General features: G+C 32.8%; 3 protein-coding genes and 1 long non-coding RNA gene across 6 annotated transcripts; 2 read left to right on the top strand and 2 right to left on the bottom strand.

The window, feature by feature from the left end:
* The first annotated feature begins 5,957 nt into the window (after nt 1–5,957).
* On the top strand, nt 5,958–7,807 carry LOC18097580 (GDSL esterase/lipase At5g37690). Its single transcript, XM_006384091.3, has 6 exons — nt 5,958–6,261; nt 6,373–6,500; nt 6,630–6,756; nt 6,846–6,958; nt 7,069–7,318; nt 7,399–7,807. Exons 1-6 carry the CDS (start codon nt 6,024–6,026, stop codon nt 7,608–7,610), a joined length of 1,068 nt encoding a protein of 355 aa, XP_006384153.1. The 5' UTR covers nt 5,958–6,023; the 3' UTR covers nt 7,611–7,807.
* Nucleotides 7,808–15,109: 7,302 nt separating this feature from the next.
* LOC7493560 (non-specific lipid-transfer protein 1) lies at nt 15,110–21,813 on the bottom strand. Of its 3 annotated transcripts, none has more exons than XM_052452535.1 (2): nt 21,365–21,812; nt 15,110–15,343 (listed from the first exon to the last, which is right to left on the bottom strand). In XM_052452535.1, the coding sequence occupies exons 1-2, from the start codon at nt 21,709–21,711 to the stop codon at nt 15,334–15,336; spliced, it is 357 nt and encodes a 118-aa protein (XP_052308495.1). In that variant the 5' UTR covers nt 21,712–21,812; the 3' UTR covers nt 15,110–15,333. The 3 variants fall into 3 exon arrangements, with proteins under 3 accessions (XP_052308495.1, XP_002305878.3, XP_006387199.2); XM_002305842.4 differs by lacking the exon at nt 21,365–21,812 and adding an exon at nt 15,479–15,926; XM_006387137.3 differs by lacking the exon at nt 15,110–15,343 and adding an exon at nt 21,020–21,241 and having other exon boundaries at nt 21,365–21,813.
* On the top strand, nt 19,619–20,966 carry LOC112327325 (uncharacterized). Its single transcript, XR_002981565.2, has 2 exons — nt 19,619–19,877; nt 20,549–20,966. It is a non-coding gene; the product is annotated as an uncharacterized LOC112327325 (long non-coding RNA).
* Nucleotides 21,814–22,285: 472 nt separating the features above from the next.
* On the bottom strand, nt 22,286–26,776 carry LOC7493561 (glucan endo-1,3-beta-glucosidase 2). Its single transcript, XM_002305843.4, has 4 exons — nt 26,466–26,776; nt 22,986–24,239; nt 22,810–22,837; nt 22,286–22,655 (listed from the first exon to the last, which is right to left on the bottom strand). Exons 1-4 carry the CDS (start codon nt 26,545–26,547, stop codon nt 22,502–22,504), a joined length of 1,518 nt encoding a protein of 505 aa, XP_002305879.2. The 5' UTR covers nt 26,548–26,776; the 3' UTR covers nt 22,286–22,501.
* Nucleotides 26,777–27,031: the final 255 nt, after the last annotated feature.

The raw sequence follows: 27,031 nt of genomic DNA, 5'->3' as shown, positions 1-27,031 counted from the left end.
TTTTTAAAAATATTTTTAAAGATATAAAAACAAAAACAAAGAAATGAACACGTAAATCTATTTCGGCATAAAAGTTGTTTTTTAAGAGTCTCATCTACCATTAATAAATTATGACTTTTTTTTCTTAATAAGTATGATAGTTGTGGTGACAATATATCCTTGGAGTACTTCAAGTATATTAAATTTGGGTTCAACTCTTCCATTATGATAAAAACGAAATTATAATTAACAATTTACCACAAATTATCCTCACTAAATCATGCTAGTGCCTTGACTTGTGCATCCCTTTTCATTTGATTTTCAAATTCTTTTTTTATAAAAATTACACATTAAATGATTAGTTATTAATGCTATAAGAAAGGAGAAATCAAACTAGATATTAAGGGATGTTTTAATTAGATTTTTTTTAAATAAATTTTTTATTTTAAATTATTATTTTATAATTTTAGATTGTTTTGATGTGCTAATATCAAAAATAAATTTTAAAAGATAAAAAAATATTATTTTAATATTTAAAAATAATCACTACCACTATTACAAACATATAATATTAATGTAATCACACAATAAATTCAAGATGCTAACTTTTAGCATTTCTTATTTAAAACGTGAACATACTAGAAATTAATTAAATGTGTCATCGGCCTCTTGTTTGATACCAAAAACACACAATCAATAGCTAAAAGTGTATTTGTCAATTTAAAATCTTTAATTTTAATTAATGTGTGGTTATTTTAACTAATAAAAGATTAGCTTAAGATGGGACACGTAAGGTTCCAACTCCTCATTTCATTGAGTGAAAACAATTTTATTTTAAGTATTCTTGTTCATATAATTTATTAGCTAGATATTTTCAACGAATTGTCAAGGGGTTTTTTTATATTTAAATTTTGAGATCAATATTATAAGATTTTTATTAAATTCCTTTGAATATATGAGGTCAAATATAAAGAGTGTATCCTTAAAAATCATTAAAAGAGAAATTTAATTTAAGTCATGCGTGTATAAAATATCTTTATCGTTAAATAAAAAAAAGATAGCAAAATATTTATAGGATTCTCATTGATTTTCATGGAATTTCTAATATTAAAAAAAAAAAAGTTGAAATGCCAACAAAAATCGGACACAAAACATGGGAGTGAGATATTCCGGACAAGATTCTCTGTTCCAACGAGTCAGTTTTCTTGTGCGTGTTCTTGTGAGTTGGATTTTGTCGAGGCGCGTCAACGACGTGTCTTTCGCGAGTAGGAACTCTTCATTTTTCTCAAGGCAACCTTGCTGGCCCAGAAAATCGCTTTTGTCGAATCATTTCTTCCTTGATGATTCATACGCGTTGCGAAGGAAAGATTCTACTCCATTTCCGAGTTAAAATATTATCACTTCTCTAACCTCCCACGTGTGTCAGATCTAGTTTTTTTAATATAAAAAGAAATGTTGGGATGACACTGTATTTTTAAAGAAAGCAAAAAAAAAAAAAAAAAAAAATTGCATGTGAGTTTTGATAGATCGACAAGTTTGTAGGTCAAGTCACCGAGTCAATTAGATTTGGCTTGTAAAATATCCTTTTCATTCAAATTAAAACCTAGCTGAAATAGACTCCAAATCTTAGATTTCCTTGATTAACGGGGCAAGTTGCTTAGAATAATTAGATTATTTAAAAATATATATATACTTTTTATAAATGGGCAAGTTGATTGGGATAATTAGATCACTTCCGGAAAATCTTTGTATTTTTCTCCAACAGGCAGGTCGTCTAAAACAATTAGACCACTTTCAAAAAACTTTCAAGTTTTTCACTAACTGGTAGGTTGTCTGGAACAATTATATCATTTCTAGAAATTTATGGATTTTTCATTGATAAGATAGGTTGCTTTTCAAATGTTTAATTTTTTTAGATTTCACCCTCTCTTAAGGAAGGTCATTTGTCAGTTTGCTATTTTCAAAGTTTTCAGAATTTTTGAAAGAAATAAAAGTTCTTTTCCATGACTATTTTTCTTTATAAATTTACTATGCAAAGCTAAAAGAAAATAAGATTTTTCAATGGCTTTACATTATAAATATTATAAAGAGGGGCAACTGTCATAACTTAATTTTTAAATTTCTAAAAAAAATATTAATAAAAAAATAAATGAAAAATAATTTGAAAATTGGATCAGAACAACACAAATTGAAGGTTCGAGGACTAATAAGCATAGTTTTAAGACCCGGCCCGGTCCAAGGCCCGAGTTTCGGGTTTTGACCTGGTCACCGGGTCTTGACCGGGTCGGCCGGGTCAGTTCTTTTTTTAATCAAAACGACGTTCTTTTAGTAAAAAAAACTACAAAAAAAACAAAAGTTAACGGGTTTGCAACCGGGTATTGACCGAGTCTTGCTGGGTCAACCTGCCGGGTCACACCGGGTTTTTCCTTCCCCTGTTTTTTCTTCAACCCGGCCCGGTTCCAGCCCCGGGTCGGCCGGGCCGGGTTTCAAAACTATGCTAATAAGAAGGAAATTATAAATTTCAAATGTTGAGCTAAGATAAATTATAAATTATAAAGGATCCAATGTTGAGCTAAGATAAAGCAACTCTACTGTATTTTTTAGAAATCTTTGATTTAACTCCATCAATTGAAAGTCTATTATAGTATTACATATATCATATAGATAATGATGTTTAACTAAAATAGAATTTCTTTGTTGACAAGAATGACATATACCAACCGTATAAGGAACACCAATATTAGGAATCCTAATGTTATATTGTTCACAAAAAGATACCAAACTTTCAAATAAATCATCCTAACCTCCATCCCTCAAACTTTGAAGTTGAAATTTTGCATGTGAAACAAAATTTAAGGCATTTATAATATCTTAATCTAATCTTTGAAGCGTTTGGAAAAAAAATTAGTAACTCCCATAACTTTGTTCATCAAAGGTAAGATAAGGACAAAGTCAAAAGATATCATAGAAAGATAATATTTGAAAGCATCATCATAAAATTGAGAGTTAGGTCGATTTTCATAGATCTTTGAAAGCAATATTCTTGTTATTCCAAATAACTCAATTAAACTTCTTATTGAACTAAAATGAGAACCCCAACAAGTTGTTCCAGGTCGATGCAAAGTAGAAACTTGATTTGCCCTTGTACCTATCTCAAGTTCTCTAGTTATTATTAACTCCTGAACTTTATATTTTTTAGTTAATTTTAACTCAAAATGATGTTTGACAGAAGAAAAATGAAATTCACAATTTTGAAATGTTTTTTTATTAATGGTCCAAGTGATTATTAATGGTTCATTAGAGAAATACTTTCAACTTATAGATGTTATTTTGTAAAGAGTAGATAGATGGCTCACGTGTTGCTATGAGCCGATTCGTAAACAATATAAATGGTTATTGTAATGGCAGTTGGAAGTTAGATTTGTGAACGTTTTAATATTCAAGTTAGACTTGGCAGCTCGTAAGGTCCAGGCGTTTTGGGTCTGGCAAACATGCGAGACCCAAGTGACTTGGGTATGGCAACCACGCAAGACTCAAGCGTCTGTGATAATTTATATACATATAAATACTCAACTATCCTTAACCCTACATGATATTTACAATAAAATCATAAGAAAACAACAAAAACACCCTTGTATGCAACCTTATATTTGACCTAAATTACTTGGGTTTGACAAACATTTAGACCCAAGTTACTTGCTGGCATGGTTGTCAGACTCAAATGACTTGGGTCTGGCGACAACGCCAGACCCAAGGCGCTTGGGTCTCGCAACCATGCCAGACCCAAGCGTCTGAGGTAATTTATATACATACAAATATCCAATTACATGTAACCCCACATGATATTTACAATAAAACCATAAGGAAATGATGAAAACACCCCTGCATATAGCCTTGTTTTTATTGAAACCCAAGGATAATTTCGTATTTAAACTGTTTCAATAAAAAAAAGACAGAGAAGCCCCTCAACACATGCATATTTTCCTCCCTTCAGGGGCATAGTTGTATCTTCACTGTTTATTTTTTTGAAAGGACAAAAAAAGCCCCCAACCCAAAGGTTTCTAGACCTAGGGTGCATGGGTTTGCAAACCAGGGCAGACCCAAGTGCTTACGTCAGGCAACCATGTCAGACCCAAGCGCCTGGGTCTGAGACTTGGCTTTTGTCTTCGATTTATACTCAAAAGTCTCTTTATTATCTTTCATTTATCGTTATGGATTTTGTTTTTACTTTCTTATTCAGCAATACAATAAATACCTTGGCGGAGTCCTAAAGTATCGACCAACTCCGTATTATGTTTGTGGCAATTATAAAGCTTTATTTGATTGCCCTTGGTGAAAGACCACCAAGCCAAAGTGGCACACCTGGGTCTGGCATGGTTGTTAAACCCAAGTGCCTAGGTCTGACATAGTATTTGAATTATTTCAATAAAAGAAAAGACAGAGAAACCCCTTAACACATGCATATTTTTCCTCCCCTTAGGGGCATGGTTGTATCTCCATCGTTTTTTTTTTAAAAAAAGGAGATGAAAGAAGCCCCTAACCCAAAGGTTAAAAATTTATGCTCTGAAGGTAAATCAGTATCTATATTGTAGCATAAAAAACCTAAACGAACCATTTTGTCCAAAATCATTCTTTCAATGACAAATGTATGCCATGGAAAAGACAATCCTACCCCCAACTGCATGCTTAACAAGTTTTTTTGGTAAGGATAATTTTGTTATTACATTGCTCCAATCCACAATAATCTATATCTAGATGAACAGTAAAAAGATGAACAATAACACACAGAGAGCTTTTTTAGTATTTGTTGCAATTTGTTCGGGGGCATGATTGGATCTTCATTGTTTTTTTTTTTTTTTGAAAAGACAAAAGAAGCCCTTAACCTCAAGGTTTCCAGACCTAAAGCGCGTGGGTCTAGCAACCAGGTCAGACTTAAGCGCGCGGGTCTGGGACTTGGCTTTTATCTTCGATCTATACTCAAAAGTCTCTTTATTATCTTCCATTTATCGTTTACGGATTTTGTTTTTACTTTCTTATTCAGCAATACAATAAATACCTTGGTGGAGTTCCAAAGTATCGACCAACTCCGTGTTATTTTTATGGCAATTCTAAAGCTTTATTTGATTGCCCTTAGTGAAAGATTGTCAAACCAAAGTGGCACGCATGGGTTTAGCAACCATGCCAGATTTATGAGCCTAGCAACCATGTCAGACCTAAGCGCCTGAATCTGGCATGATATTTAAACTATTTCAATAAAAGAAAAGGATGGAGAAGCCCCTCAACACATGCATATTCCCCCAGGGGCATGGTTGTATATCCACTATTTATTTTTATTTTTAAAAAAAGACAAAAGAAGCTCTCAACCCAAAGGTTAAAATTTTATGCTCTGAAATGGCAAATCAGTATCTATACTATAGCCCAAAAAATTCACACATATCATTTTGTCCTCAATCATTCTTTCAATGTCAAATATATCTCACAGAAAATATAATCTTACTTCACAAGTTTTTTTGGTAAAGACAATTTCATCATTACATTACTTTAATTTACAGTAATCTATATATCTAGTTGAACATTAAAAGAGTTAACATAGCACAATGAGCTCTTTTAGTATTTGTTGTAATTTGTTCAGCTACTGCTAAGACCAATTCTGCTTGACATCCCGGTTCAGTGTACTGTATATTTGCATGAAAAAGGGAATCATGTCTATGATGTTTCTTGAAGTGTTTAGTCGAGTGAATCAGTGAACAATGTCATTGTTACCAAAGGCAAAAACCTAACAAAACTAAGTATACTCAGTAAGATGAGTAGGCCAACTGCCAGAAGAGGCCACCAACCACCCAAAACTTGTAAACTTGCTAATTAGAGATCTTCTACCCACTGAGTATCTCATATGGTTATGAAATTAATCACCTAATATTTGCAAACTTGAGTAACTAGGCATGACTAAAAACGCCATAAATATGGCGCTAAACCTGGTATAAATCCAAGCCATCGATTCTCCTCTCCTGGGGCAAGCACAAGCAAGTGGAGATTGGCAGACAATGGCAATACAAGGGCTGGCTTTGGCTGCATTCATTCTTGCAGCGAAGGCAATAACATTGGTTTCGGCTGCTTCACTCGTCACATATATTTTTGGTGACTCGTTGACCGAAGTTGGAAACAACAATTATCTTCAATATTCTCTTGCAAGGTCTGATTATCCGTGGTATGGAATCGATTATTCCGGTAGAAAGGCAACCGGAAGGTTCACAAATGGGAGGACTATTGGTGATATAATCTGTAATACTGCTACTAGTTATCTTACAAATCAAATGTGGAAGTTGTAGCTATAAGCATCCATGCTCATTGGACTGACTGTTTTTTTCTTTCTAATTTTTGTGGGATTTGAAGCTGCAAAACTTGGGATTCCACCACCACCACCTTACCTTTCATTGTCAAAGAATGATGATGCATTACTTACGGGGGTCAACTATGCATCTGGTGGAGCAGGAATTCTTAATGACACGGGCTTATATTTTGTATGTTTTTTTCTTTGCAGAAGAATCTATTTTTCTGTGAATTTCTTGCCAGAGCTTACTCCAATTGCATTATATTTACTTGATATTCATCTTTCTTTTCCTTTGTCCATGTTAATTTCTGTATTGCAGATTCAGAGATTATCCTTTGATGATCAAATAGACTGCTTTAAAAAGACCAAGGAATCAATCACGACTAAAATAGGTGAAGATGCTGCCAACAAGCTTTGCAATGAGGCCATGTACTTCATTGGAATTGGTAGGCTTGTTTTGACAAGTAAATGCATCTGTAATTCTGCCACTTCAGATGTGCCAAGGATTAACCATTATCTTTTGGGTACTTTGCAGGCAGCAATGACTATGTTAACAATTATTTGCAGCCATTTTTAGCAGACAGTCAACAGTACACACCTGAAGAGTTTGGAGAACTCCTTATTTCTACCTTGGACAAACAGCTTACGGTAAAAAAGCACTTTCTTGCGTTCTCTTTTCGTACGTCTGTTGCATTTTTGGTGTTTTATAAACAATTTTCTGACAATAAACCATATATCATGGAACTTGCTTCTGCCAGAGGCTATACCAACTGGGTGCCAGAAAGATGGCCTTCCATGGCCTTGGTCCACTTGGTTGCATTCCATCTCAGAGGGTGAAATCAAAGACAGGGCTGTGCTTAAAGAGAGTAAATGAATGGGTGTTGGAATTCAACTCCGGAGTTAAGAAGCTGATCGCCACTTTAAACCACCGATTCCCAAATGCTAAATTCACATTTGCAGATACATATGGAGATGTTTTGGACTTAATTGATAATCCTACTGCTTATGGCAAGTTCAACCATCTTTAAATCAATAATCCTACAGATGCTTAAACAAGCTCTTTTCTTAAACATTTCTTTTTTTTTCAGGCTTCAAGATCTCCAACACTTCATGCTGCAACGTGGATACCAACATAGGAGGTTTATGCTTGCCAAACTCAAAACTATGCAGCAACCGCACAGATTATGTGTTCTGGGATGCATTCCATCCTTCTGATAAAGCAAATGAAATACTGGCAGAAAAGTTCTTTTCCACCCTGTTCTCAGGTCCTCCATCTACAGCACCAAAGCCTTCTCATTGATTGATGACTCAACAACAACATAGAGCTGAAACACTGTAAAGGTAAAGGGGCTTATGCATCTACATTAGGTTTTTGATGGAGAGACCTATTAGATATACATGTAGCTAATAAATACTTTCGAAAGTTTTCCATTGTCAAACAATGAACTTATTATGAAGTAGCTAAATAATCAAATCAGTTGAATGGTCAGTATAAAATACAGCTTATTTTAGCCTTCAAAACCCAGTTACAGGCATCAGAAATGAAAAACATCTCCTGTATGCATCACAAAGGCACATCAATTTATGATCACTGTCGATCTAACTTCCACAAAAGCAGGGGTAAAAGTTTGGAACAGAGAAAAACATTTTGGGCAACGAATTGAGCATTTGATTTCATTTATATGAAGAACTCTACATTATTGAAATTATTCAAGCAAATTGATGTCTTCAATTTTTCTTTTAAAAAGCAAACTGATCTCATTCAAAAAGAATAAAAACTTTCTGCAAATGTAAATAAAACTGGTTGCTTAATCTGATGCTTTTTAATGCAAAACCTAAACTTGAATATGACTTTTCAGAGACTTGCTCATAAGAACTTAGAAGATGAAACTTGCTCATAGGAGCATGAACCTTGCTCATAAATTGCATGAAGAAAAATTTCAAGAGGCACGCTTCAATATGCATCAATTTTTCAAAAACCAAAAACACTGTTTATGAATCCATCGAACTTAAGAACCAAAAACTATTAAAAGAACCGATCGCTCTCAGATAAAGGCCAAAGTTGTCCACATGAAGACTCAAGAGAAGGGACAATACTCATTTTGTTTAAGCCAAAGAAAAACTTGTTTGTAATGCTTGACAAAAGCCCTCTTCTTTCCTCTATAAAAAGAGAGATTATAAAACAACCTCCACTCTCATAGAAAAGAGAATCATCAAGCAGCCATCAAACAAAACAAACAGTGGCCTTCTTTGAATTAAAGAAAAGGAAGATTTTTTAAACACCCAAAATCTCTCAAGTCTGTCTTTCAGTGTGGTTAAAGCAAAATGAATCATCATTGAGCAATCGTCCACAAATTAAACTATAAAATTGATTCAATCAGATTAAACAAAAGGGTGTTTGGGAATTTGATCAAAAATAGATTTTCAAACCCCAAAACCCCTAAAGTCTCAATCTTTCAGAAATAAACAATGAAAACGGAAAGAAATCAAATTAAACAAAAGGGAGCATATAAATGTGAAAATAAAATATGGGACTCACGAGAAAAAGCTAGAATTCTGAAAAACTTGAAATCTGCTTGTCCAATGAGTACCAGGTTGATTTTGCATCATTTATTATTCTATGTGATATAGCGTAAGTTAAATCACAGAGAATCAAAGTTAAAGATGCTTTAGTTATTGAAATTGAACAAAACTTTTAGGAAAACTTGACAAGGTAAAGGAGATCAGAGAAGATATTTTTGTGTTCGGAGATAGCGATTTGGTGGCTGAGGAGAGAGTGTTGTGTATTTATAGCAGATGAAATTCGAAATTAGGGTTCTACAAAACGTAACGTTTAGGAGTAGTATTTTTATTTTTATTTTTTTTAAAGGTCCCAAAGATCTCCAATAGTCCAATTTCAATCAAAATGTTAAACCCGACCACCAGATTATGTACGTTAGTACAAAAAAATCTGGGATTTAGTGTTTAACTTTAGTTGAATTTTTGGTTAAATTAAACTAGAATTCGATAAAATAAAACTAAATTATTCTAATTAGTTTTTTAATATTTTAGTTCGCTTAATTAATCTAATCTAAATTCAATCAAATTAATATAAAAATTAAAACAAATAAAAAATGACATCATTTAAATAAAATAAAATAAAATAATAGACTTGATTTGATACAATTACCTAAAAACTGAAATTCTTTTACAGGTAAAATATAACAACAAGAATTCAATCCCCCCCTTTTGTTTTCCTTTTGATAGCATTCTCGTTTTTATTAACCATAAACATAATATTTTGATTTAAAAAACTACAAAAGGATGAGATGCATTGGAATTAATTTGCAGATTTCTTCCCGTTTTCATTTGTCTAGCTAGACATGGTTTTGTTGGAAGCGGTCATATGTGTCCTTGCAATTTTATTCTTTGAAATAACATGAATTAAAACAAAATTGCATTGCATTCTCCATAAGTTACTTGCCCTTTATCGTGTAATACTGAAGAAACTTGTCTCTCACATCATCTTATAATCGATTATATATATACACACACACTCTAAAATATGATACCATAAAATTACACTGAATCTATTATAAGTTCTAATTAGGCTAATTATAATATTAATAGCAAAAAAGTTTATAAATATATTTAATGAGCTTATTTATAATATTTAGATCAATGTGAATTTCAAAAAGATAACATCAACAAGTTACAATCAGAAGTTAGTCAATTTAATTCATGCATATGAGAGACATGATCCATCTATTTTATGGGCTAATGATTTCGATAGTTAGAGATTTATTTTTTTCTAATGCACAGTCTTACTATAACATGCATAATTTTTATTCGACCATTAAGTCGGGTTAAAATTTTACTAGAAGTTTCCAAATTTCTTATTGTTCTATATTGAGTTAAAATTCTAGGGTAATTGGACTTCGAGAAAGTCTTGTGATAAGGTTAAAAAATTATTTACGAGAATTGTGTAAGTTTTGTTTTAGGATTCTTTTTCTATTTTATTTAGAACTATTTTATTATTTTTTTTAGCATTGTTTAAGACTTTTACATGCTATAAATAAGACTATTTAGCTTGTATTTAGATTCTTTTAGGGACAAATTTTGATTTCAGTAATTATTATTGTGTGTGTGAGGTTTTACTTATACCTTTAGGTTCTTCACTACTCTAAATTATCGAAGAATTAGCCAAGCTTCATAAAGTCTTATATACTTCTCATTCGTGTCTCTTATAGGCATTGGGTGAAGGCCTGGTTACTTACAATCTTGGTGTCTTAGTACAGATCATCGTTGTGTCAAGTTCAATTTCAAACATGATCTTAGCTTTTTGGGGAAGAGTCAATTTGACTATGGGTTTTCGAATCTTTATATCCACGAGTTTCGCATAGGTTGGTATCAGAGCAAGGTTTTAAATCATATTATATCCTTTTTTATCTTCAAGTTTTTACATACTCCATTGTTGTTGAGTTCTTTATCTTCTCTAAAAAACTAGTTATGACATTAAGTAAAAAAAAAATTATTTGCGATCTTAATTAAATAAAGTCTTATAAAAAAACACATAAAAATTACAAGAAAATAAATTTTTAGGGTTTGCCATAAATCTTAATTTAAGAAACATAGAATTTAGCTATTTTTGCTTTAAATCTGGAAAAAAGAAAATCTTGATTCCTAGGGTTTTTTAAAGATAAGTCTTGATTTTGGGTAAGACTTTTGATATTTTGCTTGAACATTTTTATTGGCCTAAAATGAAAAGAGATGTGCAAATAATTTCTGTTATATGCATAGCATGTAAATAAGCTAAATCTAAAGTTTTGCCTCATGGTTTATATACTCTTTTACTAGTGTCTAAAGAACCTTGGGTTGATATATTTATGGATTTTTATGTTAGGTTTGCCTAGTAAAAAAGGGGTAGTGATTCTATTTTTGTAGTTGTGGATAAGTTTTCTAAGATGATACATTTCATATTTTATCATAAAATCGATGATGCAACTAACATAATTGATTTATTTTTTAGGAAGATAGTTCGATTCTATAGGGTACCTAGGAGCATTGTGTTTGACAATGATGTTAACTTTCTTGGCTTCTTTTGGAAGGTTTTGTAGGGGAGATCAAAAACAAAATTTTTATTTTTTATTATTTGTCATCCATAAACAAATAACTAAACTGAAGTAGTTAATAGAGTTTGGACTATATTGTTAAGAGCTATTGTTAAAAAAAAATGAAAAATTAAAAAGATTGCCTTCTATTTTTTAAAGTGTGCATTCCACTATTGATTATATTATTTTTTATTATTTGTCATCCATAAACAAATGACTAAACTGAAGTAGTTAATAGAGTTTGGACTATATTGTTAAGAGCTATTGTTAAAAAAAAATGAAAAATTAAAAAGATTGCCTTTTATTTTTTAAAGTGTGCATTCCACTATTGATTATTCTACTTTTAAAATTATTTATGGCTTTAATCCTTTTACTCCTTTGAATTTATTTCCTTTATCTATTGATGAAAGAATTAGTCTCGCTAGCAATAGAAAAACACATATAATAAAGGCTCTCCATGAGAATGTGAGGTAACTAATGTAAAGAAAAATGATGAATACGAATCTAAAACTAATAAAAGGTGAAAGAGAGTTATTTTTTAATCAGGTAATTGAATTTGGGTGCATATACAAAAAAGAGAGATTTTCTTAACAAAAAATATCTAAGTTGATGCCGAAAGGAGATGGACCATTCCATCCTTGAAAGAATTAATGATACTGCCTCTAAAATAAAACTATCATGTGAGTATGATGCTAGTACTACTTTCAATATTTATAATCTCTCTTTGTTTGATGCAGATGACAATTCATGAATGAATCATTTTTAGGAGAGAGGGATGATACAATCAAGACTACACCAAAAAGATCTATTACAAGTTTCAACTGGACCAATTACACGATTAACGACAAAGAAGCTTAAATGAGCTTATTTATAATATTTGGAACAATGTGGGTTTCAAGGAGGCAACATCAACATGTAAAATATCAGACCTTAGTTAATTTAATTCATGCATAAGAAGGGCTTTTGTTCCATCTACTTTATAGGCTAATTAATTTTGAAACTTATTTTTTCTAATGCATAATTTTACTCTAACGAACATATTTTTTTATTCAATTGTTGATCATGCTATCGGGAAAGCCTTGTGATAAGGTCCAAAAACTGCTGTGCATGAATTATATTAGTTTTCTAGTTGATTTATAATTTTTTTTTAAATTTTATTTGGAACTATTTTATTATTTTTACATTATTGTTTAGGATATTTTTACCTATTATAAATAAGATTATTTAGCTTGTATTTAGATTTTTTTAGGGGATAACCTTTAATTTCAACCATTATTATTGTGTTTGTGAGGTTTTTCTCATACTTTTTCGTTTTTTATTGAGTTATTCTGACTTATCAAAGAATTAACCAAGCTTTGTAGTATCTTTTATACTTCTCATTAGCAGGGGGGAGTCTATTTTATTATTTTTTCACCATTGTTTAGGATATTTTTACCTATTATAAATAAGATTATTTAGCTAGTATTTAGATTTTTTTAGGGGACAAACTTTAATTTCAACAATTATTATTGTGTTTGTGAGGTTTTTCTTATATTTTTTGGTTTTTTATTGAACTACTCTGACTTATCAAAGAACTAACCAAGTTTTGTATTGTCTTCTATACTTCTTGTAACGTCTCTTCATAGACGTTGGGTGCGGGGGGATGATTACTTATAGTCTTGGTTCATAAGGATAAATCACATCATTTGACCAAAATGCCCTCATTCTTGATAAACATGAATTTATAAAGAAGTATGATTTTTAATTTTATGTAGATTATTTATCCATTAATTGTATCTGGAATTTTTAATTCCACTCAATGCATGCAGATTTCTTTTCAAATGATATTTAATCCGATACTAATTATTTCTCCATTCACTATGATTGAAGTTTTCAAATGTTTTTAAACTGATGTTGTTTATTCCATTTAATGCTTGTGGATTTCTTTTCAAAATAATTTTTAATCTATTTTGGATTACTTTTTACTTGTTGGCAGTGAGGTTTTTTTTTTTCATTTCACCTGATAGGTGTGATATTTGAAAATAGCTTTTAATTACAGCCTTTTGTTTTATAAAAAATAATTTTTTAATCTTTTTATGTTTATTTTTATTAAAAAAATTGATTAATAAAAAATATTTTTCAGTCAAAGCAAAATTTGACTTGGTTTTCAAAAAAATATTTTATTTTATTTTAGGAGGAAAACACTTTTAAATTATGAAAAATTTAGAAATATTACTATTTATTGATTATATCAAATTTGATCCTTAAATTTTTTATCGCTATATATTTTATTTTGAATATTATTTTTCAATTTTATCTTTTATAATTTGATTTAATTTGATTTTTATATCAACTTTGGTGCTTATTTTTTTATTGTTATTTACTTTTCTCTTATTTTTTTAATTGAAATTTGTTATCTATCAGATTTGGTCGTTAATTTTTTTATTGCTATTTATTTCATTTGAAATAATTTATGAAATTATAATTATTTTTTTAATTTCATCATCTTTCAATTTTTTTATCTGTGAGATTTGTTGGTCTTTGTTAATTTGATTGTTATTTATTTTATTCCAGATAATTTGTGAAATTATATATATATTTTTAATTTCATTCTCATTCAACTTTTTAATTTGTAAAATTTGTTTCTCATTTTTTAATAAACTTGAAAAAATAAAATATTAATAAGTTATTTTTTCATTTTCTATGACAGCCAAATACTAAAATATATTTTTTAATTTATTTTTCATAGCACTACTAAACATTAAAAAATAATTTATTTATTAAAAATTTATCTTTCAAAAAACTACTTTTTAAAAAATTTATTTTTCAGCGAATAAAGAAAGGGCAGGCATAATGCATATCATTTCTCCATTCAAATAAATTTAAGCTGATGCGATGTGTTCCACTTGATGCGTGTGGATTTTGAATTATGTTTAATTCAAATATTGAATTCCAAACACGTGTGTGGATTTTGATGAGGATTACTTCACCGTTCATTGCAATTTAATATGTTTAAACCAATGTGGTTTATTCGCCTCTCAGGAGGAGTTCATGGTGGTGTGGGCTCTTCCTCGGATATGAGTTGGGCTTCTATGTGTTGTTTGAGACCATAAAGTTTTTAACCTTTAAATAAATTTTAAGCCTGTAATCTTCGAGTGATTTTAGATTTATTAAATTTAGTTTTTTTTTTTTTTTTTTTTTTTTTTTTTGTGTTGCGTACATGTTTTCATTTAATACTTTTGTGGTTTGTTCTAAACCATTTTCCAATTTGATTTTATTCAATTTACGTTTAATAAATAAAAATTCAAAAATATTTTCTTTTCTTGTGTGTTGTGTGTATATATATATATATAATAAAGTCACGAGGGATGGTTAGCCAATGACGATGCAGTGGTTGTATTCTGTCCCAATTCCATTTGGTTTGACATTTCGCTCTATTATTACTGGGACAGTAACTTGAATGTGAAACCGACATCAACGTTTCAAAATTAGACGCTCACTTGCTTTTGCTTATGTGTTTAATGCTCTGGCTGCTGTAGAGTACGATAATAGTTATTTTTAAGAAGTTTTTTTTTAATATCAGCAGGACTGAATCATTTGAAAAAATTAAAAAAAAATAAATTTAAATTTTTAAAAAACGCTTGTGGATCTTTGTATTATTATTGTTCTTTACTCGAGTTCCCATTTTATGCATAGAGATCTTGGATTAAGTGTTGTATTTGGTGGAAGATCACGAAGAACCAGAATATTAAATAAGCCAGGCAATATATAGTACAACACAGATTTTTTTAGATGCACATAATTAATGCCTACAATATCGTACTGTAAACACAAGCTCATAAGAAAGAAGAGACTGATCCAAGTCCGTCGACGGGAACTAGCTCAAACATGCTCGAGCACCCCTTTTATTCTAGCACTAGCTTATTATCATACTTCATAATCTGCTTCGATTCTTCACTTCACGCTGCCACAAAAACAAAAAACAAAAAATGAAAAAAAGAAGTCAATATTTCTGTATTATTGTGATTTATGAAATCGGGCTAGCTACCGCAATAATTTCCAGTGGCATGCATGCACACATGAAGTATAGAATACGTACCTTTTGCAATCTGTGGAAGGACTGATTTTGTAGGAGATGGATACACCACACTTTGAAGGGAGGCCAGCAGCCACGCCATAGTTGATGCCAGAGATCTTACCAGCCAAGGATTTCAAACAGTTGCAGACCCCTTGGCGGTCGGCGGTGGTCGTGGCTGCAGAATTAAGTCCTTTCAACCCACTGCAGCAAGCTGCAGGCACAGCCCCACCCTTCTGGAGGTAGGTTATACATTGTGCCAAGCTGCTTGACACCTGGCCACATGAGATGGCAGCTTCTGCTAGTGGTGCACTAACAACCATCGCTACAAGCATGGCACAGGCCAGCTTCAAGCTCATTGAAGAAGCCATTATATGCTAGCAGAATATTACAACTGGAATTATAAGAAGATTTTAGAGTATGGTTTAAGACTACTGCCCTTGAAGTTGTTGAGTGAGTGCAAAGTCCTGAACAATGGTGTTTATATAGCAAAGATTTAAGGTTTTGGGAGTACTGTCGACGTAATTTTTTAACTGTGTTTTTTTATTTTAAAAAATATATTCAAATAATATATATATATATTAAAATGATACAAAAATATTAAAAATAATTATTTTAAAACTAAAAAAATATATTTTTAAAAAAATAATGATGATGATATCAAGATATAATATGAGCATTTTTGTGAGTGTGGTTGTGTTTGTTTTTTAAAGTATTTTTCACTTAAAAATATATTAAAATAATATTTTTTTTAAGAATTATTTTTAATATCAGTTTTTTAAAATGATTTAAAAATATTAAAAATATATTAAATTAAAACAAAAAAATATTTTAATTTTTTAAAAAATACAAAAACAAATGAAAACTAAAAACACCAGTAAGTAGCCAGTCGGCATAGAAGGTTAGCTGGCAGTTGGGATTCATTAATTCTGTGTTTCATCATCATGTCCTTGTCAAATTGGCATATAGTTAGGGAGCTTAAACATTTAGTTCTCTCAACGTCTCAAAACGTTGTTGTGGAGAATAGACGGCCATGGCTGATGACACCTGGCCGGAATGTTTACCTCTCGAATTTCATTGACTATCCGGTGGGAAACGTTAAAAACTCTCTCTTCTCTTCTCTCTTGCTGCCAATAATTGCACTAGGAATTCGTTTATTTTTTAATTTTAAAAATATTTTTTTAAAAAATTAAATTAAATTTTATTTTAAATTAATATTTTTATGTTTTTAAATGGATTTTATTTGATATGCTATATAGAAATAATCTTTTAAAATATAAAAAAATTATTTTAATATACTTTTAATAAAAAAAAATTTTAAAAATATTTTTTACTACATTATCAAATATCCTTGTGTGCTCCTGATCTCTTAATATTTCTTATGTTTTGGTACTTGAACATCAAAACCTCATTTTCACCGTATATTTATCTATTTATATTTTAGTTGTTGGGACTGTCAATTATCATCCCGTTTGGTTTTATATTTTAAAAGTAATTTTAAAAAAATTTAATATTTTTTCATTTTTTTCTCTACTTCAAAATAATTTTTTAGTATTTTCAGTAAAGTGTTAATATCAAAAATAAATTTTTAAAAATAAAAATATATTTTTTAATATATTTTTAAATAAAAATATTTTAAAAAGTAAATCATTACCACGTTCCTAAATACTTCGAAATCATTTGGGAACGCGGTGCAAACCGCGTTCCCAAAAAATTCAAATTTTGTTTTTACTAAAATTTAATATGTTTTGAATCTTTTGATGTGCTGATGTTAAAAATAATTTTTTAAAAATAAAAAAAATTATTAACATATATTTCGATATAAAAAATTATTTCGATCAACAACCACACAACCAAATATACTTCATCCTCATCAGTGATTGGTTATGAATAATGAAGTACCAATTTTAACTCTTTATCATAACATATTGAAGGGAGTAAAATTTGAAGGGACCGACTTTTTATTTTATTGTTGATTGAGGGACCCGTGCCTTTAATGCACCGACACAGTCACTTGGTGAATTAACTATTGTGGGCCCAGAAGAGTTTTTCTTCCTCCCCTTTCTACTGTTTTGGTCCCTCAAACTTACAAAGAATCTTATTTGATCCTCTTCTTAAAACCTATTTATTTTAGTCCTTTATTGTTACTTTATGAGAAACATTATTTAAAAAATGCAGTTAATTCCTCATTGTTTTTCCAAGGAATATATATGATTTCCAGAAAAGAATTATCATGTCGAGGAGGATGGATCAAAAGAGTTTGAGAGTTCTGAAATCAAATAATGGTAGTCATTTGCGTGAGAGGATCACTTGGGCTCTTTCGCACCGCCTTTCTTCTCTCTTTTGCTCTGTCAATTGATGGGATGTTTTACTCTTTAAAGGTTGTATGGAAGCGTGTAAATTGAATTGCATTCACATTGCGAACACTTTGAACATCTAATAACAATGTTTGAAGGGCGAAGAACACATGAGGTGATGACAAAAAAAGAAGAAGAAAATGTACATTTGGCAGTGATAAAGTGAAATACTTAGGGTATATTATTACCAGAGAAAGGGTTTTTACATATCCATGAAAGATCAAAGATGTGTTAGATTTGCCGATACTAAAGATTATAGAAAGTTTATTAGAGGGTACGAGTCTATTTTGTAAATTTCTACTAAACTGCTAAGAATGGGTTGATTATTGAGTTAGATCTAGTTCATCTAAGAAAAATAAATCTGATTTAAATATTTAGAGAAGTTATTTTAAAAAAAATAACTCTTCCCTCCTCTCTTTAATCTCTATACATATGTGTGGGGACATAATCCATATTAAGAGGTATTTTTTTTAAAAGATAATTATTATTTTTTATCCCATTCTTGATGCTATGAATTAACTTGACAAGATTCATAAAAATATTTGCACTATAAAATATCTCTTTGATTCTAGTAATTATTGAAGTAATTTATTTAGAGCGAAGAAAACAAATTTTCAAATCATAATGGAATTCAAAAACAGAAGATGGTTTTGATCTGTTGAAAAAACCATGACCAAACCCCATGTTCTTACTTTATCAGACTTCAACAAGCAGTTTGTAAATTTGAGAGGAACAGCCACTTTTAAAGTAGGAACTAGTGTTGTTCTAATGCAAGAAGGCATTTACATGCAATAGCTAGGTAAAGACACTATTTGTGGGGTAGGAAGTTCAAAATTTGTAATGACCATGTTCCTCTCAAATATCTCTTGGAATAGAAGATATCCTACATTTCTCAACACCTATGGTTTGGCTAAGTTGCTAGGTTTTGATTTCATGGAAGATTTATCAGGATCGAAAGGAAAGGAGATCATTTTTGTGGTTTTGAACAGGTTTAACAAGTACTCTCATTTTACGACTTTCTCTCACCCATATTCTGCCACTACAGTGTCTATTGCATTCATAGATCATGACTTTCTCTCACCCATATTCTGCCACTACAGTGTCTATTGCATTCATAGATCATGTCTAAATGATAGAGACATTGTGTTCCTAAGTCAATTATGGAAGAACATCTTTGCAGATCAAAGAATAGAGCTACATTATTCTACAACCTACCACTCATAAACTGATTAATAAATTGAAGCTGTTAACAAGTGTTCAGAAAACTATTTGAGGTGCATGATTGGAAGCAATCCAAGTCAATGGTCTAGGTGGTTATTACCTCTAGTAGAATGGTGGTATAATCCTAGCTACACGCGTCTATGAAGGTCACTTTTTATGAAGTTTTATATGGTCATATTCTTTATTTTCATAAGAATTGCAATTTGAAGCAGCAGATAAATTGCTAAGTAAGAGGGAAGACATGCTTGATCTGCTAAAAAATAACCTTATGGTAGCCTATCATAGAATGAAGCAGCTAGCTAACAATAAAAGGAGTGAAAAAGAATTCAGCGTTGGTGATTAGGTATACCTAAAGCAACAACCATACAAACATAAATCAATGGCTTACAAAGTTTTACACAAGCTATCTGCTAAGTACTATGGACAATACAAAATTATTGAACGAATTGGGGCAGTGACTTACAAATTGAGTTTGCCCTCTTCTATATCAATTTGTCTTGTTTTTCATGTTTCTCAACCCGAGCAGCATCATGGAAATAAAAGGGTGTTTGAAGATTTACCTGTTATGACAAAAGAGTCAATCCTTCAACCACAAGCCGAGATAGACAAGAGAATTTATAAGTTTTATCTCAAATTATAAGGTCCTTCAAGTTACTTGGAAGAATTCCAAGAAGGAACAATCTTAATTAAGTTGGCTCCACAAACCTTTTGTGATCATTGTGCATGATTTAGTTTGAGTCGGCAACATTAGGAGGTTAAACTTTTTATAGAATAAAACTAAAAAGCTCGGAATTCGAATTAGCATTACAATGAATGGAACATTGTTACACACACAAATGGACCAGGTGATTGATTATGTTCTTTTCCTCTTTTTTTTTTTTTTAATAATGATTCCATTTGCTCCACTGTTATCATTGATTATAATTGTCTTTTCCTGCAACCTTTACCTTTTCTCCAGCACTTCTAGCACTGAATTTTGAACCTCAGCTGCTAAGCATTGATGCGAATATGAGTTGTTGTTCTTCGATGTTAACTTGGCATTAGAAATCCATTTGCTCAACTGTTATTATTGATTATCACTGTTTTTTCCAGCAGCTGTTACTTTTCTCTAGCAACTCCATCTCAATGTTTAAATCCAAGTTACTGAGCATTAAGAGTTTCTGTTTTATATACTTTTCAATTAACACCTTCTTAATTATTGTGATTTCCTTTCTTATAACTTTCAAGAAATCTTAAATGGCCATCCTTGTTACGCTTTAGCCCCCCTCCTTAAAAAAGGTTACCTTCACAAAACTTTGCACCTCGTGCTACACTCAACTATGCCATCTTCATAGAACCTGTCAACTCCCTGTCGATTTGCAATTCATTATAGAATAGCAAAGACCTGCATGCCGCGTCGAGAATGGAAGTTCCAAAGCGTTTTTTAGAGTTTCAACTTAAATGGTCTATACTGTTTTCTGACCAAATTGCTCATGTTTTCTTTTCATGTATCATTCTGTCTTTCTTTCCTCTTCAGAATTTCAAGTGTGGGCATGTGAGTGATGGCTTTATTTTCACCTCTTTCCTCTTCGGATCACTTTAGTTGTTGTGTTGTTGGTGAGAGAGGAGGGATGGATGGTTTTTGCTGCTGTTTTTTATAGGTTGGTGCTCCTCTCTTCGTTGGGAGTGTTGGCCTGAACTACAGGTTGCTGGGGGCTGATTTCAGGGCTGCTGTGTTGTGGCTGTTTTGGAGTCAAATTAAGGGCTGATTTCAGGGGAGGTTATGGCTGGTTTCTGTTCAGTGCTGGCGAGGAAGGCAGCTGGGGTTTGGTTCAGTTGTGGAGGGAATGGCAGCTGAGTTTTATTCGACACTAGTTCCAACTTGGTTGTTTATTTGCTGAACATTTTATTTTTTTTATAATCTTCTATTATTATATTTTGTGCGATATGCTGAAGCCATTGTTTCGTTTTTTTCTTCCCGTTACCCCAGAACAGCATGCAAAAAATATTCTACTCTCACAACACTCTTTTATAAAAAAGTGAGGGAAGAAAAAATACGAGTTTTTTGTAGACACATAATGCATACAATATTGTAAACACAAACTCGTAAGAAAGAAAAGACTCTAAATCCCTCAACGGGGAATTAGTTCGAACAGGCTCGAGCACCCCTTTTATTCTAGCACTAGCTTATTATTATACTTCATAATCTGCTTCAATTCTTCACTTCACGCTGCCACAAAAACAAAAACAAAAACAAAAAAAGAAGTCAATATTTCTATATTATTGTGATTTATGAAATCGGGCTAATAATTTCCAGTGGCATGCATGCACACATGAAGTATAGAATACGTACCTTTTGCAATCTGTGGAAGGACTGATTTTGTAGGAGATGGATACACCACACTTTGAAGGGAGGCCAGCAGCCAAGCCATAGTTGAGGCCAGAGATCTTACCAGCCAAGGATTTCAAACAGTTGCAGACCCCTTGGCGGTCAGGGGTGGTCTTGGATGCAGAATTAAGTGCTTTCAACCCACTGCAGCAAGCTGCAGGCAAAGCCCCACCTTTCTGGAGGTAGCCTATACATTGTGCCAAGCTGCTTGACACTTGGCCACAAGAGATGGCAGCTTCTGCTAGAGGTGCACTAACAACCATCGCTATAAGCATGGCATAGGTCAGCTTCAAGCCCATTGAAGAAGCCATTATATGCTAGCAAAATATTACAACTGGAATTATAAGAAGATTTTAGAGTATGGTTTAAGACTACTGCCCTTGGATGCTGTCGATGGAGTACAAAGTCCTTGAATAATGGTGTGTTTATATAGCAAAGTGTAAGTGTAAGAACTGTAGACACCTATGACTAGGTGGCATAGAAGGTTAGTTAGCAGATGGGATTCATTAATTCTGTGTTTCATCATCATGTCCTTGTCAAATTGGCTTATAGTTGGGGATCTTGAGCATTTAGCTCTCTCAACATCTGAAAACGTTGATTTGAGAATAGCTTGTCATGGCAGATGACACCTGCCCGGAATGAATACCTCCAGAATTTATTAACTACCAGGTGGTGCAGTGCACATCACGAAGGAAATGGCCCGTCATTTGTAACATCCAAACCCCAGTAACAGTTGTCAGATGTCTCATCCTATACCGTTCCTTCTCAAGGGTTTAAGAGGTTTGGAGTTTCAGCCTTTCCTTTGATAGAAGTTTGGAGATCAATTAACAATATTCTGCCACTCAAATATCATCTAGAAAATTCAATGCACCAGTTGATGGTCGGTTTTAATCAGAAGGATAAATATCAAATCTTTCATTAAAAAGAATAATAATCCAGTGGATGCCAAACTAAGTTCAGGCTCTTCTCCAGTTTCTTTTGTACAAAAATTCAATGCACCAATTCCCCTACTGATGACCTCGAACCTCCACCAAGAAGAAGGTAAGCACTTCCTCCGACTCAAAATTTTTGGCGTTGCAAGAGATTTCAGCAGATACCATTTTACAAGAAAACTATGCTACAGATTAGAACTCTGAGAAGCACTAAGAAGTTCGTAGAACCGAGGTTGTAAAGATCTCTGGCAGAAGGAGCTGCACTCGTGGAATTCATTGATGGGGCTGTAATGTTTACCATGGTGCCATTCATCCTGCCAGTGCTGCATGCAAGGTTCAATTAAACATGAGAAAACGAGGCTTTACATCATAGAAGCCAACTTAATTGACTACTTTTTAAAAAAGAAAAAAATCTAAATAACTAGCATTCAAACGCAAATGACTGAAAAATAGGCAGGACTGGTTATTTGGCCATACCTTCCTGGGAACACACAAGTGCCATGACCTGCCATAGAATCAATCAGGGCATTAGAACTTCAGAAACCGTTTTCTTGTGCAACATGACACTAACACGGACTAAAAAATCAACAAACAGTAACATAAACAAACACAAAAGAACAAATGTGGATTGTTAAATTAAAGCACAATCTTACTTGGATTTGTAGTGGTGATAGCGGCCACACCATTGAAGTCACATGTCCCAGGAGCCTTCCCCATCTGATTATAGTAACTGTTAAATGCATAAGTTGCATGCGCAATCACATTGTCTGGTTGGTAACATGGCTCTCCCTGCAACATAGCAGAGCAATCAACCTTGCCAGGTCCACATGCCCAATCCAAAGCAGCTTGCAGCATCTTTGGATCAGCACCTTGCTTTGCAGTACAGTATGTTTGGTTCGTAGTGTCATTTGCTAACACTAAGCCTGACCCGGTCAGATGCAAAATGTAAACAGGCTCCCCATTTGCATTAAACAATCCCCAATTCTTCTCTGAGACTGGACCGGGTTTCAAATCTTCATTATAAAGCTCATAAATGTATGTACTAACAGCAATTCCAGGGTGTTTGGGAGTTCCAGTTTTGTTCAGCACATGCCTAATCAAATTACTGTTGTAAGTGTTGGCATTATCTAGAGTTGCATCCGGCTCATTAGAATCACCTTTTGATGGCCAGCCAGTTTCAGTAACCATAACAGGAACGTTAGTAAAGTTTAGGAAATCCATGGCAAAGTAAGTTGCATCAATCATAGCATCAAAGACATTGGAATAGTGAACAAGTGTGTTAGCATCAACAGCTTCCTTGTTTGGAGCAAGAGGCTTCAAGAGTGCATAATCTAATGGAATTACACCATTTGATTGCATGTAGTCATAGTAAGGGTATATATTGAGCATCAAGTGTGACCCTGTTGACTGCAAGAAATTGAGCATGGGAATCAAAACAGGATTCCACGTTTTGTTAAAGAAGGCTTGGGATGGTGGGAAGGAATCAAGGATAATAGAGGAAGAAAGGGGTGTTGAAACTTTGATTTGGCGATCTAGGTTGGATGCAACAAGGGCTGATTGAATGAACTTCATGGCATTGACAAGGACTGACGCTGCATTGGGAACGGCTGTGAAAACCTCAGAACCTACACAAATGGCTGTGATGTTTGTAGCTGGGTAATGAGCCACCACATTATGCGAAACCCAATTAGCAGCAGTGGAATTCGATTGACCAATTCCCAGAAGTTGTTCATTGGGAACAGAGACCATGACCTGAATGCCTGTATTAGCAAGTGCAACTAGCATGCCACGGTCAGCATCATAGAGCCGGACATGTCTGATTTGCTGAGCCTTGAGGAGGGCTACCACTTGAGTTGGGTGTGGCATGTCCGAAAGGTCTGTTCCTATGTTAACACCAATGAATGCTTCTGCAAGAAAGATAATGCAAATATTGTAATACGCATCCATGTCTAACATGGATCACCAACATGTGGAAAAATGCAATTATGCAAATGCAAATATCACTTGAAGGGATAACAGTGCAATATACAAGCAAATTCAATTCAATTAACTAGCCTGTGCTTAGCTTTACAGTGAAAGAGAATTGGTGTCATCTAAGACAAACAAGCATGCAACTACTTGATTGAAGAACAGCATATGCCAAAAAATCAATTAAAAAAGAGAAAAATACAAAAGAAACTTCTAAAGTTGGGGGCCCAGATCAGAGTTAAAATGACAAAACATGCAGATGGAACTTTGCGAGACAGAACCATTTTGGATAAAAGCTAGAATGTACCCTATGATTTGGCCATTTTGAACTTTTAGTGATAGTGGTTTGTTTCTTAATGCCTCAAGTGACTTGCATTTTCTTCCACCAGAAATGCCCTTTAACTCTTTTAGCAACATGAAAATGGCCACACTTTCTACTCTTGTCTTGCTAGAAAGGCATCATCAATTGTATCCTTAAAAATACAAGGAAACAGCCAGCACTTTTTAGCATCAACAATTTTTTCTTGACCTCTTAGAGAGGTCGCTAAATGTAGTGCCTCGGTATAAATATACCTTATTAGACAATGTTCCTAGAGCAAACCACAAGTCACTTAAGTATATATAAATAAACTTCTGTTACGTCATACTTTTTCCCCTCGCACCTTCATGCGAAGCAGTAGGAAATCAGTGAGAAAGAAAATAGTGTTCTAGGATAATGCATCTTTGTTTAAGCTAATTCCACCATCTTCTGGTCTTCTTACTCTCAATGGGATTTGAAGCCCTGCCATCTACATAAACACTTCTCAATATCTAAAAATAAAAACCCTTGTTTTACCGGAAACCTGCATTGCCTTAGTAATAACTAATATAGGAAGAAATTGTCTTAAACAGTAGACAACATCCAAATAATAAGTGGTCTTATTTGAAACTTTGCTTTGCTCGCATGGCTTCATTCAAAGGTTTGTTATCCTATCAGGCACCATAAAACCTTCTTATTGTTTGACCTCGGTAGTTTGATCAATTGATACCTGGTTTCTGATCCCATGCTTCATTACTAGTATGTTTAGTTTAAAAGGGTGGAAAAAAATCAGCTAATAGAAAACTCCAATACTATAATAATCTCTTAAAGGCCATTTGTCAAATTAGCGGGGATGCTTCCCACCACAAAGACAAACAAGTATAGCATAGGAATGGGATTGGTTCTTTGCTTTTGGAGTTCTTGTATACTTTGCTGTGAAAAGAAAGAGAACTGGAGTAACTGTAAATTGCAAGGCTCTAGACACAGAAAACAAACACGAGTTTGTTTACAAATGCATACAAAAATTCTTAGTGGGGATGGACTTTTGCAGAACACATATTTAAGATACTTGAATGAATCATGGATGACAGAGGAAGGTTGTAAAGGGAGGAAGGGATAAAACAAAAAAGAAAAGAATATAGCATTGGTAGTACTTTCCACCCATGCCTGACCCAGATTTCAAGTCCTAGAAAGGGGGCTTTAATTCTCTCAACTTTGGCCACCATCTGCCCTGCCAAGGCAGAACCTATCCCTACACCATGGATCAAGTGGGTAAAAAATAATGAAAAAGCTTGTTAGCTGGAGGACAATGAGGTAGCCTGTTAGAAATTAGGATGTTACCATATTTCCTTATTTATTCATTCAATTATGAAGAAGGAGGTGGGCATTTAGGGTGATAATGCATAAAGTCAGTGCCAAGTTTTCATGGTCATGCTTATATACAGTAGCAAGGACCCAGGAGGGAAACAAAATCTATAAACAAAATTTATGTAATTACATACATTTAATTACAGAACATTCAGCATCAAACGAGGAACATTTAATTAAAGCTCCCAGGTCCCAACTTTCCCTCTGCCATTCTTTTATGTCCTGATTTAATATCCAACCACCTAAACCTAACACGCAAGCAAGCACAGATGCACAAACTCAGACAGTGCTGCAATCTTCAAAGCTCTTTTTTTTTTTTTTTACAAAACCCACTTAATGTTTTGCTATTTACCTTCAAGTTTCACCCAATACACAATTTTCAAACATGAACAAATATTTTCAAAGCAGGCAAGAACAGGTAGACAATCTAACCATGGAAAAAAGAAGGCAAGGAAAACAAGAAGTAGGGGTCATGAAAAAGAAGGCGAGAAACACTTACCATCATCAGCAGCAACAAAAGAAGAGACAGCTGCTGAAAGCAGAAGTATAAGCACAAAGACAGACTCCATACTCCAAAACATTCTCTAAAGGAACTGAAAACTGAAACCCCAAGAACGTAAATGGAGAACGAGAAGAGAGAGTGTGAAAATGGCGTTAACAAAGAGCACTAATAAAAGGGAGTGATGGGGTAAAGAAACAAGAAAATAAGGGCAGTAAAAGAGAGTTAAGGTCAGAGAATGAACGGTGAAGATATCATCTGCAACTTTTTTACACAGTGAACAAAGCATAGCATTGTTATAAGTGTAATCCAAGAGACCTTTTTTGTGTAAGAAATCCAAAAGCCTAGGCAAACTTTTGTTGTTCTGTTTTCCTGTGTTGTAAATTTGTTAAACATGGTCCCTCTATTTTTTATATTTTATCAAATGAGTCTCCTACTTTAAATTTGATCGAATTATGATATAACACCTAGTGATTATCTTGCTTTTAAGAGGATAAATTAAAAAGATTGTACATTAACACAAGTAGTGATGAGTTGTGAAGCCTGAATATATAAATAAAAAAAAT

The sequence above is a fragment of the Populus trichocarpa genome, chromosome 4 (assembly GCF_000002775.5).
Source record: "Populus trichocarpa isolate Nisqually-1 chromosome 4, P.trichocarpa_v4.1, whole genome shotgun sequence".
Lineage (NCBI taxonomy): Eukaryota > Viridiplantae > Streptophyta > Magnoliopsida > Malpighiales > Salicaceae > Populus > Populus trichocarpa.
The sequence above is the reverse complement of the archived record's forward strand: the minus strand, read 5'-3'. Positions and strand labels throughout refer to the sequence as shown.